General features: G+C 42.5%; 1 protein-coding gene across 3 annotated transcripts in view; it reads left to right on the forward strand.

The window, feature by feature from the left end:
* The window catches only part of MKLN1 (muskelin 1), a 120,074-nt gene that overhangs the window by 50,077 nt on the left and 57,804 nt on the right, over window positions 1-12,193 (forward strand). For all 3 annotated transcript variants that reach the window (XM_054064953.1, XM_054064968.1, XM_054064961.1), the window contains one exon: window positions 6,232-6,344. In XM_054064953.1, coding sequence (XP_053920928.1) covers window positions 6,232-6,344 — 113 coding nt within the window. The remainder of the gene's footprint in view (window positions 1-6,231; window positions 6,345-12,193) is intronic.

The raw sequence follows: 12,193 nt of genomic DNA on the forward strand, positions 1-12,193 counted from the left end.
CTCTCAGTTGGAAAATGTTGGTGTGCATGAGTGAACAGAGAGTTATAGAATCATAGAGTAGTTTGGGGTGAAGGGAACCTCGAAGTCCATCCAGTTCCAATCCCCTTGCCATGAGCAGGGACACCTCCCACCGGATCAGGTTGCTCAAAGCCTCATCCAGCCTGGCCTTGAACAATTCCACGAAAGGGGCATCCACGACTTCTCTGGACAACCTGTGGCAGTGCCTCACTGCCCTCACAGGGAAACGGTTCTTTCTAAGATCTCATCTAAATCTCCCATCTTTCAGCTTAGAACCATTCTCCCTTGTCTTATGCCTGCACTCACTGATAAGAGCCCCTCTCCAGGGCTCTCCAGGACTCTTTCCTGGAGTCCCTTTCGGTACTGGAAATCTGCTATAAGGTTTCCCCAGAGCCTTCTCATCTCCAGGCTGAACAATCCCAACTCTCTCAGCCTTTTATGCGAGGTGCTCCAGCCCTCAGATCATGTTCATGGCCTCCTCTGGACTTGCTCCAACAGATCTAGCTCTTCCCTGTGCTGAGGACTCCAGAACCGAACACAGAACTCCAGGTGAGGATTCACAAGACCAAAGAATTGCCTCCGTCGACCTGCTAGTTACACTTCTCCTGATGCAGCCCAGGATGTGGTTGGCTTTCTGGGCTGCATGTGCACATTGTTCATACCACATTTCTTGTGAAACTGAAGAAATCTGTGATGGAAACTTTTCTGTTATTGACTGAGGCTTACGGTCAAGAGATCCCAAAGGTCCAGTTGGTGCTTAAAGGAACCCATTTTTTGCTGGTAGAAGATGTGAAAGCAAAAATGACAGAGATCCTCAACAGCCTATCATAAAATGATCTGTGGAACTGGTTTGAACGTTGGCAGCATCGTATGCAGCTGTGTGTAACTCAGAAGGGAACTGTTTTGAAGGTGATCATAGCTGACTTTCTTAGTTTGTTAAATAAAAAGTGTTACAGGCATAGTCTCGGGGTTTTTTTTTTTGTCGGACCTCATAAGTGGATTGCCATATCCAAGTTTTAGGGAATATTGTTGGTACTTTAGAGGAATGCGTACTGTATTTTTGGAGACTTGGTTTATAAGTCCATAGCTAGAGGTGGAATTGATCACCCCTACTCTTGTTGGGCAGACCTAGTTTTATGTGAATCACAGTGTAGCCCACAAAGCTGTGTAATCTATTTTGGTAACAGAATTATAGACTTTATAGAAATAATTCTATTAAAACAAAAAGTCTTTTGTGATATGTCCTGTTTTTTTTAAATGTTCACCTTCTATTTGATTTAGATAAAGCTTTGTGAAGTTTTCATATGAGGTTGTTAAGAAATAATAGCCAAACAACCAGCTTAATTTTTATTTTTGTCTGTGTTTCTCTTCTCTTTGGCAAGTGAGTCATTTTTTTTTGAAGCAAATTATTAGTTAAATGATCTTTATTGATGTGTTACCTGTGTTCATTCCCTGAAGTGAAACTACTTTGTGACTTTGGTTGTATATTATTTTACTTTTCCTTTTGTAGGAAGGAATTCTGCTTACTTTTCATTCTATTAGATAGGCAAGAAGAAATCTGTAGGTTGGGAACAGTGGGAGATGCGGAGCGGTGGGCTTAGTGGTAGGTGTGGGCAACACAGTGGAAATGATGAGGCTGGTTCAAAAGCAGCGTGGAAAGATAAAAATGATGAAGTGAGAGCAGCAGACATGAAGGATGTTGTTTTGCCTGAGGAAAACACTGCTGTCCATGGGATATTTAAAAGACAGGGCTTATGAACAAGATGAAGAGATCTCTGAAATGAAACACAGATGACTTCTAAGCTCTGAAATACAAATAGCTGCTGAATCTTGAATACTCAACTTTGTGGTGCTTTCACATTTGAAAGGAAGACTGTGTGCCTACCCAGACCAGTTCTGTCCTGAAGACACTGACATCCAGCCACTGTCTACACTGTACTGTGATTCAGAAACTGCATGTTGTGATACTTCAAGAGAAGGTCTGGCATTGTAGTTGTGCTCTAAGTGCTCCTTACAAAGTGGACAATGCTGCTTACAGGTAACTGAACCAATGGTTACTACATAGGGAAGTGGTGTCCTTTCGTAGAAGGCTTTCGAGTTGATTTTTTTCTTTGGCCTACAGGAAAGCTGGGGAGGGGTTGTTCACAAAGGCTTGTAGTGATAGGATGAGGGCAATGGGTATAAACTGGAGAGGGGCAGATTTAGGCATAAGGAAGAATTTCTTCACAATGACAGTGGTGAGGCACTGGAACAGGTTGCCCAAGGAGGTTGTGGCTGCCCCATCCCTGGAGGTGTTCAAGACCTTGTTGGACGGGGCCTTGGGCAGCCTGATCTAGTGGGAGGTGTCCCTGCCCATGGCAGGGGAGTTGGAACTGGGTGATCTTTAAGGTCCCTTCCTACCCATTACTCTATGATTCTATGATACCTTACATCTAGATTTTTTGACTTCTGAGGTGAGTCCTTCTTAGTTCTAGGGATGCTGATTCTCAGATACACCCTCAGCAAGTTTGGGGTGGTAGCAGATTGGGAGGGAAGTGGCTGATAAATTGGAGAGTAGGGCTGTGAGTCAAAGGGACCTTGACGGGCTGCAGGGGGAGCCTTGTGAGGTTCAGCCGGGGCAAATGCAGAATCCTGAACCTGGGATGTAACAGCTGTACGTGATAATATAGGCCAGAGACTGACTGTGTGGAAAGAAGACTTGTAAGGTGGTAGACAGCTGGATGTGCATCAGTGAATGAATGCCAACCTCCTGCTAGAATGTAGTCGCAGGAGTATGACCAGAGGGCTATGAGGAGCAAAGATTTCCATCTGTTGGGTACTTGGGGCCACATCTGGAGTGTCATACCCAGTTTGGGCTCTTGGGTGCAATAAGGATGGTGACAATCTGAAAGTGAGCCCAGTGAGGGGCCACCAGGATGTTCACGGGACTGGAGCATATGAAGTATGAGAAGATGCTTAGGGAGCTGCTTTTGTTCAGCTTGGTGAAGAAAAGGAAGGTCTTGGAGCTGTTTTCAGCTAGCTAGTGGAAGAGCATGGTGCAAATAGCCAGGCTCATTTTGGAGGGTGCGAAGGGATGGAGTGAAGGGCAAGGGACAAATTGCAGCAATGGAAATTCTAGCTGGATATTAGGGAAAAAAATGTAATGAAGATGATCGGTCTTTGAAGTGGGGCTCCAGACACTCAGAAATGCCCATCTTCATAGATGCTCGTATCTAAATTCAGTGTAACTGAATACTGCCCTGTGCAACCTGGTCTGTTGCTGAAGTTAACCCTGTTCTGATGGTTTTGGTTGAGAACTGATGGACTGAATGACTTGCGAAGGTGTGTTAAGTCCATAATTCCTTTGTATTTTATTATGAACTGTTCTATCAGAGACATGGAAGTATCATTTGACCAAAGTGTGTATTCAAGTATGTCACCAGGATTGCAATGTATTCATTGTGCTTATTTATTAGAAGGTAAAAGCAGGGATGATCAAGTGTATCGAGCATCTTTAGTGAGCCTGGCTTTAGTGATTTGGTGCATGACATCGTGATTGGATGAGGAAGACACGTTGTCCCACAATCTCGACAAGGATTTTTGCCACACGGAGAAGGTGGAGTTAAGAGAAGCTAGAAAAGCTGACTTTGAGAACATATTTGAACCTAGACTAAAACTACCCCAGGATCTTGGGTATTTAATAGAAAGGTTATTTCTATACTCTTGTGAAAATTAGAATTTAAGGAGAGGTTGACAGGAAATGTTAGTTTTTGGGAGCGTTTTGTTCTTTAATAGTTTGTGGAATGCTCTGGCACCTTCCAGTCTTCCAGATAGTAAGGGAAGAAGCATTTGGACATTGTAGAAACATTTTTATCTCAGCAAGCAGCTTAGAAGCATTCACAGAACATGAGCATATTTAATTCAAAGTGTTGAATTTGTGTTCAGAAATAAATGTAGAGGAGATAAGGTTAAGATGCTGGAGGAAAAATTTGACTTCCTAAATGTAGTTGGTAAAAGCTTTGGGTAAATATAACTGCTTTCATGTTTTTCTTGTTGCCTTGCAGGTAGGTTTGAAAATTCTTGTACTCTGTCCCTAGAGCAGAATAGAGACTCGCTTTAATAAAGCAGCATCGATATTAAAGTGTTACATATTGCTCAGATACGAAGGAAGAATCCTTCCTCTGCCAGAGCAAGGTGCCGTGCTTGCATCTTGAGTTCCCTAGTGTTAATAAAATAGGAATAGTTATATTGATGTGAGACTTCTGTGCTCCCCTCAAGCTTCCCACACCTGCTGCCTGGAAGTTTGTGCTCTTCTCCCTGTGTCTGCCTGCTTCTTTGAGGGTTCATTGATGTGTTCTTTAGGTGGTATGACCATGCCTGGAAGTGCTGGGTGTGCGTCCTGGGTCTGTCCTGCTTCGATCTCTACATGCAGGGTGAAAAAAAAATAACCCTTGCCATAAAATCTCAATTGACAAATAAAGTGGCAGCTGTGATACTGGTTGGGGAATAGAATGAACTTTGACCTTTTTTTGAAAACAAACAAACAAAACAAAACCCAAACAAACAACTAATTTTCCTTATACCATGGGAGAACAATTGCAAACTCTGGAAGAATTGTGAAATACTATTTCTTGAAACTACCAGCAACAGATGCGTTTATTAAGAAATGTTCCTTTAAAAATATGTATCTAGCTCTGTAATAAGCCATAAGACTATAACTGTCAGTCATTCTGAGTCCAGATAGTGATAGAGCCTTTCTTTCATCCGAGCTACAGTTTTACATCAAGATGAGAAGTAAGTTTGGCATGCTGTTCGGGTGCACTTCTGTTATCACTGTTGCTGTTGGACTCTAGGGATGCTCACAGTTTGCCCTAAGCTGTGCAATCATACTCCTCTTTCAGTGCTTACATGCCATTTAAATCCATCAGCTTGATTTAGGTAACTCTCAAAATCTGAGTTTTCATCGGATTCATTCAAGTTTGCTATTAAATTTCATCAGAGACAACAAAGCCTTTACAGGCAGGCATGACATTTTGGCGAGGCCCCAATAGGATACGTAGCTGGTGCCAAATCTTTTATTTTTCTCGGCTATCAATGAAGCTGTTGTGGTGATGTGGGTTTTGTGAGCTGTGAGAATTTATGCGCACAAAGGGACCTGCTCTTTGCAGGGAACACTGGGAGCCCTGAGTCCAGGAGGAAGGGTAATTAAAGTTAATGAACCAGGGTAACCTTTCCATGGTGATGACCACTATCCTGATGGTAGGTAAGGGTCATGGACTATTCCCGTTTTATAATCGCACTTCTAGCTCTGTTCCTTTGTTGGCTTTGGATTAAAAATTGGACATTACCTCCATGATGGAACTGGTTTGTGGATTTTTAAAGGAGTTTTTCAAAGCTCTGCAAGTCTTCAGGAGCTTGTTCTTCTTGGACTTGGCTTTGTTTGTGTTTTTATGCAGTCTAAAAATGAAGTAGTCTTAGCATTTGAGAACAGATAGCGAAGTTTCTATAATGGGAGCAGCTCATTTATCTCTCCATGTCAGAGCAGAGACTTCTTCCTTAAATGCTTCCCGTGTTCAGAGGCTTCATCTAGTCAGCAAGTCTGAGAAGCCTTTGAACTTGCTGTGCATGAGATGGTTGCAAGTTTAAGGTAACAGACTCTAAATGGGCCTGAAACACTTCACTTAAATCTCTAACTCTTACTTACTTGCTTTTGCTGCACTAGGTAAGTTACTTGATGCAAGACCTCTCCCTTGAAGAGGATTTCATAGTTCAAATACATTTTCCTTTGTTAAGGGATGAACTAAACAGAAAAGCTGTGCTGCTCCTATCTTGGAAGCCTTTCTAAGCTATAGATCTTGCACCAAATAGGGTACAAGTGAAGGTGTTGATAGACTAAAATGCACAGTATCCAAAGTGTGAAGTATTATTTATTAGTCTTAAATTGTAATCAGAAAGTTGTGGATTTGATTGCCTCTTATGTGTATGTAAGAAATAGAAATGACTCCTTGAGAACTGGCTCTTTATCAATCGTAAAAATTTCCATTACTAAACCAAACCACATTTCTTTATCCTGGTGACTGGTTCCATTCAAAGAGGAGCGGTGCCTGAAGAAAAAGATGGTTTCAGTTTCCCTCTGATACTCTGTGTGTTTGGCACAGGTGTTGGAGGTATTACCCTGTTTGAAGTCATTATGTTCTTAAAATAAAATTAACACATTCTTTCTTTTTTTAATAGAAACCGTTTATTTGTTTGGTGGCTGGGATGGAACTCAGGATCTGGCTGACTTCTGGGCATACAGTGTGAAGGAAAACCAGTGGACCTGTATATCCCGGGATACTGAGAAAGAGGTAGTTCTGCAAATGTCTGTATTGTTGTTCATGTATGAATTGTTGCACAGAAAAATTCCCTGCTTCTGAAGTGCTTATGTTGATGTATGGCGAGCAGTGAAAGCTACAAAATTCAGACCTTCAAGTCCTGAAGCCTTTTGAAATGCTTACGACGGGAAAATGTGAGATGGATGTGAATTAGAAGTGTTCAGATTACTGGAGGGGAAAGGTTTATTTCTCAAGAGCAGAATGATCGGCTAAAAAATCAGTTCAACGAGTAGAACATGAGGTAAATCATTTGGTAGGATTGTACAACCAGACTTGCTAATAAACATTTCAGACCTGATGCTAGTATTGAGCTTCAGAAACAATTTGGCTCCTGTCAAAAATGAGTAGAAATGGGCAGCTCACAATCAGAAATCTAGAGGATGGGAGTAACTGCCAGAGGCCACAAAATCCCGGGGGCTTTTTGGGATTCATTTGAGCCATTTTCCTTGGCCGATTGTGCTCAGTATTTGACGTATGAAACCTCTGAAATGAGTGTAGCTTGGGTTATTGGAGGTAGCAAAAAAAAGTCCAAGACTTTTGGCTCATGTAATTAATTTTACTGTAAACTGTGAAACATTGAAGGTCCATGTGTTTATTGTGTTTTGAGGTCATTACTTCTTTGTGAGACCATAATTTCAGAAATTTCATGCAGCCTCTTCTTGAAAGTATGAAAAATTTGAGATTCATCCACTCTTTGACAAATTTAGGAGTCGATTTCCTCAATTATTTGAAAAATGTGTAAAAAAACATTATTTCCTATTGGTATTTTTCCAGTTTCTTCTCACCACTTGTTTTGTGAACTTCCATACCAGATTAAATAACACTTTAATATTGCCATTTTTTCCTGGCAAAGGTGTTTAGAGGTTGTAATCAAGTAGGACAAACTGCCTGAGCTGAAAACCCCCCTCACAGTAAGGCACTTCCCGTAGCCTTCAAATGTCCGTGTGTGTCATGCACTTACTGTTTCCAACATTGTTTACAAAATGGGCAATAATAAAACTGAAAGTGATGTTCTGGTTTCTGTCATAATAGAGCTGCATAAAGGTAAAATTGTCCTTACATTTTATGTCCTTATAAATAGCTTTTTTTACTCTTAGTCCTTTCATCTCTGCTCGGGGACACTCTTCTGTTTACTGATATGATGCTGAAGCTGAATTTAATCTTCCAGGGTCCTGTCCTGTAAGCTAGGTTACTGTTGCTTCCAGTGGTAAAACTCAAGGTTCAAGACAGTTCTTCCCACTGTTTACTCAACAGTTAAACTCTTTAGGATAAAGAATGGGGGTGTGAAGTAATATCAAGGGGAAATTGGTTCTTATCTCTTTTATCAACTATACAGTAAAGATAAACAGCTAGACTTCCCTTTTTCTCCCTTTATAAGGACGTGGGGAAAGTGGAGAACATCCAGTTCTGGAATCCTCAACATAAGAAGGATATGAAGCTGTTGGAATGGGTCCAGAGGAGGGCTACGAAGGAGGGCCAGAGCACCTCCCGTACAAGGACAGGCGGAGAGAGTTGGGCTTGTTCAGCCTGGAGGAGAGAAGGCTCTGAGGAGATCTTATAGTGACCTTCCAGTACCTGAAAGGAGCTACAAGAAAGCTGGGGAGGAACTGTTCACCAAGCCTTGTAGTGATAGGATGAGAGGGAGTGGGTTTATAAACTGGAGAGGGGCAGATTTAGGCTAGATGTAAGGAAGGATTTCTTCACAATGACAGTGGTGAGCCACTGGAACAGGTTGCCAAGGGAAGTTGTGGCTGCTCCATCCCTGGAGGTGTTGTTCAAGGGCAGGCTGGATGGGCCTGGATTGGGCAGCCTGATCTAGTGGGATGTCCCTGCCCATGGCAGTGGGGTTGGAATTTGATCTTTAAGGTCCCTTCCAACCCAAACCATTCTATGATTCTGTTTCCTTCACTGTTCATAAAAATCATAGAATGGTTTGATTTGGAAGGGACATTGAAGTCCATGCAGTTCCATCTCCCTGCTGTGGGCAGGGACACCTCCCACTGGATCAGGTTGCTCATCCAACCTGACCTTGAGCATCCATGACTTCTCTGGATAACCTGTGCCAGTGCCTCACTACTCTAATTGTAAAGAATGTTATCTAAATCTCCCCTTTTTCAGCTTTGATTCCCCCTCATCCTATCCCTGTGCTCACTGATATAGAGCCCCTCCCCAGCTTTCCTGTAGCCCCCTTTAAGTACTGGGAGGCTGCTCTAACATCTCCCTGGTGCCTTCTGTTCTCCAGGCTGAACGATCCCAACTGTTTCTGTCTGTCCTCATATTGGAAGTGCTCCAGCCCTCTGATCATCTTCATGGTCTCCTCTGGACTTGCTCCAACAGATCCATGTCCTTCTAGTGCTGAGGATTCCAGAACTGAACACTGGACTCCTGATGAGGTGTGATGAGAGCAGAGAGGGAGAATCGCCTCCCTCAACCTGCTAGCCATGCTTTTCTTTTTGCTTTATTGTTGCTCAGTGTGTACTTTTGTCTAGCTCAGGATGCAGTGAAATAGGACCTTCCTGTCAAAAAAGAAGTTACTGTGGTTTCTTCCTGCACAAACCAGTGTGGGTAGTTCTGGTGTTTAAGCGTTTGATTTCTTTTCTTGCTGGGATCCTGCCTCATCCAGTAGCGCTTCTGTAGAGCTTAGGAGGCCTGGCTGACATGGAAGGCATCAGCAGTGCCAGGAGCAGTGTGTGTTTTCTCTTCAAGTTCCTCATGCCTGACTATAACAGCGTGATGCTGAGGTGGGAGAAAGGCGAGATGTGCAAAGGAGGACTGCAGAGAAGAGACAGTAAAAGAGTTGTGAGTTGATACAAAGTGGCTATAAAGGGATTTTGGAGAAAAAAAATTACAGGGTGCCCTGGAAGGTGAAATGAACGGTGGGAAGGGTATTTGGCTTAGAAGAAGCAAGACTTCTTGGATCTGTTAGAGCAAGTCCAGAGGAGGCCATGAAGATGATCTGGGGGCTGGAGCCTCTCCCGTATAAGGACAGGCTGAAGGAGTTGGGGTTATTCAACCTGGAGAATAGAAGGCACCAGGGAGACCTTAGAGCAGCCTCACAGTACTTAAAGGGGGCTACAGGAAAGCTGGGGAGGGGCTCTCTATCAGGGAGTGCAGGAGTAGGATGCGGGGGAATCATTTTAAGCTGAAAGAGAGTGGATTTAGATTAGATATTAGGAAAGAAATGTTGAGACACTGGCATGCGTTGCCCAGAGAAGTCTTGGCTGCCCGTTTCCTGGAATTGTTCAAGGCCAGGTTGGATGAGGCTCTGAGCCACCTGATCCAGTGGAAGGTGTCCCTGTCCATGGCAGGGGGGTTGGAACTCGATAGGCTTTGATGTACCTTCCAACCTGAACCATTCTGTGATTAAAGGTAGAGTGAATTTGGAAAAAATAAAAGAGAGAATGAGTTGAATGTATGGGGAATTTTGAAGAGTAGATGCTCTTAATAGGGAAAAGTGCAAAGAAATGTGTGTGGCTTTAGAAATGGATCTCTGGAAGGACTCTTTGGGGCGATAGTCTGCAATGGAGTTCTGAAAGTGGCCTGCTGAGGCACAATCCAGGGTTCTGGTGACCAACTAAGGTGCAGGGAACTGGCAGCTGCTGTACTTGCAAAACAAGAGTGTTGTTGTTTCTTTTTCTAAGGAGAACTGGATAAAACCTGATGTAGAAATTAAAAGGTCAGTCTCAAATGTTGAGAAGTAAATTCAAAAACAAAGACTCCAGATGTTTCTCTAATAGGGACATAAACTATTCACAAACAAATCTGCAAAAACGAAATTGCTGTTGACATGGAAATATAAAAAATATTCAGAATAGATGCCAGTAGATCTTAGTCTTGGTTTTGTGTTGTATTGTGCTGGTTCTGTTTCTGCCTTTTTTGTTCTAATTAATCAGGACAGTGGTTAAATCAGCCACTCAATCAGGCTTGGACAAGAGCAAAATACAGTTAAAGTTGCTCTTACCCATTGTTATCGCAAGGGCAACGCACAGTCACGCTTTTGGGATAAAGGTGCTGGCAGCTTGTGTTGTGGTGTGATATGAAAGGGTTGTGTGACCGTTTTGGTAAACTCTTTCGCTGCTGGTTTTTAAAACTTGCCAGTGAGCTGGAGAAATGTCTCTTTGTCACCTGAAGTTGCATTGGCGATTGTTAACAGGTAGATGACCAAAGCACATTTTCCATAGGCTTTTTTACATCAGGAAAGAGTGCTCACAGCACTGCTGGAATAGCTGATGACAGTCTTTAAAAGGGGGTCTAGAGGACCTACTTGCGGTGTTGGGCTGAACCTCCAGCATACATACTCCAGTTGCTGATTGACAAACAGACCTGAACTAGAACTTTCCCACCATCCCCACACTATATGGAGCCAGCACGGCTCCTGCAGGGTTTGCCAAATCCTCTTTCTCCTTTCCCAAGGAGATGCACCATGGACCAACTCATGATTTCTCAGCTGGGCCCGCAACTTCTGTCCTGTCTTCTCTGTGGAGCACTTGAACATGCAACAGCTCTACAAATCAGTTGGTCTGAGGCACAAATGTGAAGTTTAAGAGCCTTTAAGGGCTTTTACCCCGAACCAAGTGGAATGTTCTGACAAATGCTGTTGCCTCCAGGGTTTATTTGTGGTTGTAGAGCAGTAGACCTTACCAGGATTTGGAAGTAAATAGTTTCGAAAAAACAAACTTCGTCATTCCTTGGGCATTTTGATCCTAGGCCAGTGTCAATTAACAGAGAAATCTAATAGGTATGTTTTAATGTCTAATATATCTAGTTTCCAAGCAGCAGCTTTCTCTTTTGAAGGCTAATTTAGTGAAATTCAGTTCAGGAAGACAGTTTAAGTTAACTGTAGGAAAGGCTTTGCTTGGTGTAAATTGATAGTTACTTGGGTTTTTTAATAGGATCAAAGCGCTAAGGGATGTTGCTGCCTCTGGAGATCAGATAAATGGGAGTAAAGCAGCATATTTTGTACGTCATGTACGTTGGTCCAGTATTTCCTAGATACATGAGGAAAGATGGAGAATCTCCTTTCAAATAGTGTGTTACAGCATGAACTGTTACTTTCTGTAGTGCATATTTGTAAATATGATATGACATCCTTATTCTGGCTTTTTTAGAGGAAAATCCTGCTTGCAAATCAGCTCTGTGAATGACATGGAAGCTGGATAAATGGATTAGGTTTAGGTGACACTCTTGTTTCTTGCCAAAGTCTCTTGGGTAGGAGTGAAGGTCTTGTCATGGGTTAACTGGTTGAGAGTTTAAATCATTCCTCACAATGAAGGCTAGTGTAGGTCAACAAGTGCCTACTCTTCAGTAGGCTGAAAATGCTCTACTAAATGGCTCTATTGTAAGGTGACAGTTTGCTGCTGACACGAAGTGCTTTTCCAGGATACTGGAAGTAAAAGCTGACAAGGGTAGAAAGATCTCATAATAGCAAGAGCCTGGATGAATTTCATCTGCTATTGTATTTCCAGTTAAATTTTCTACTGTGTCTGCTTGTGTTTCTTTACATTTGTTGACATGGATGAATTTACCCAAGGCTTCCGATGTCACAGAACGACACAAGCATTTTATGCCTTTGGACGTGTTTGTGACACCTATGACTGGATTTTTTTGGGTGTGATGCAGAAATATGTAAGTGTGTCTATGTAAAGCTTGTACCCAGTGCTATTTTGAGTGTAGGAACTGAACTAGTCCCAAATACTGACTCCTTACCACAGATGGTGATGTAGTTTGGAAGACGCTTAAAGTTACTTGTGGAGTTTTTGTTTCAAATACTGGGATGTTTTTCTACTTGAGATCTAATACACTGATTCTGCCATGTCCTACTC

This window comes from Cuculus canorus, chromosome 1, assembly GCF_017976375.1.
Source record: "Cuculus canorus isolate bCucCan1 chromosome 1, bCucCan1.pri, whole genome shotgun sequence".
Lineage (NCBI taxonomy): Eukaryota > Metazoa > Chordata > Aves > Cuculiformes > Cuculidae > Cuculus > Cuculus canorus.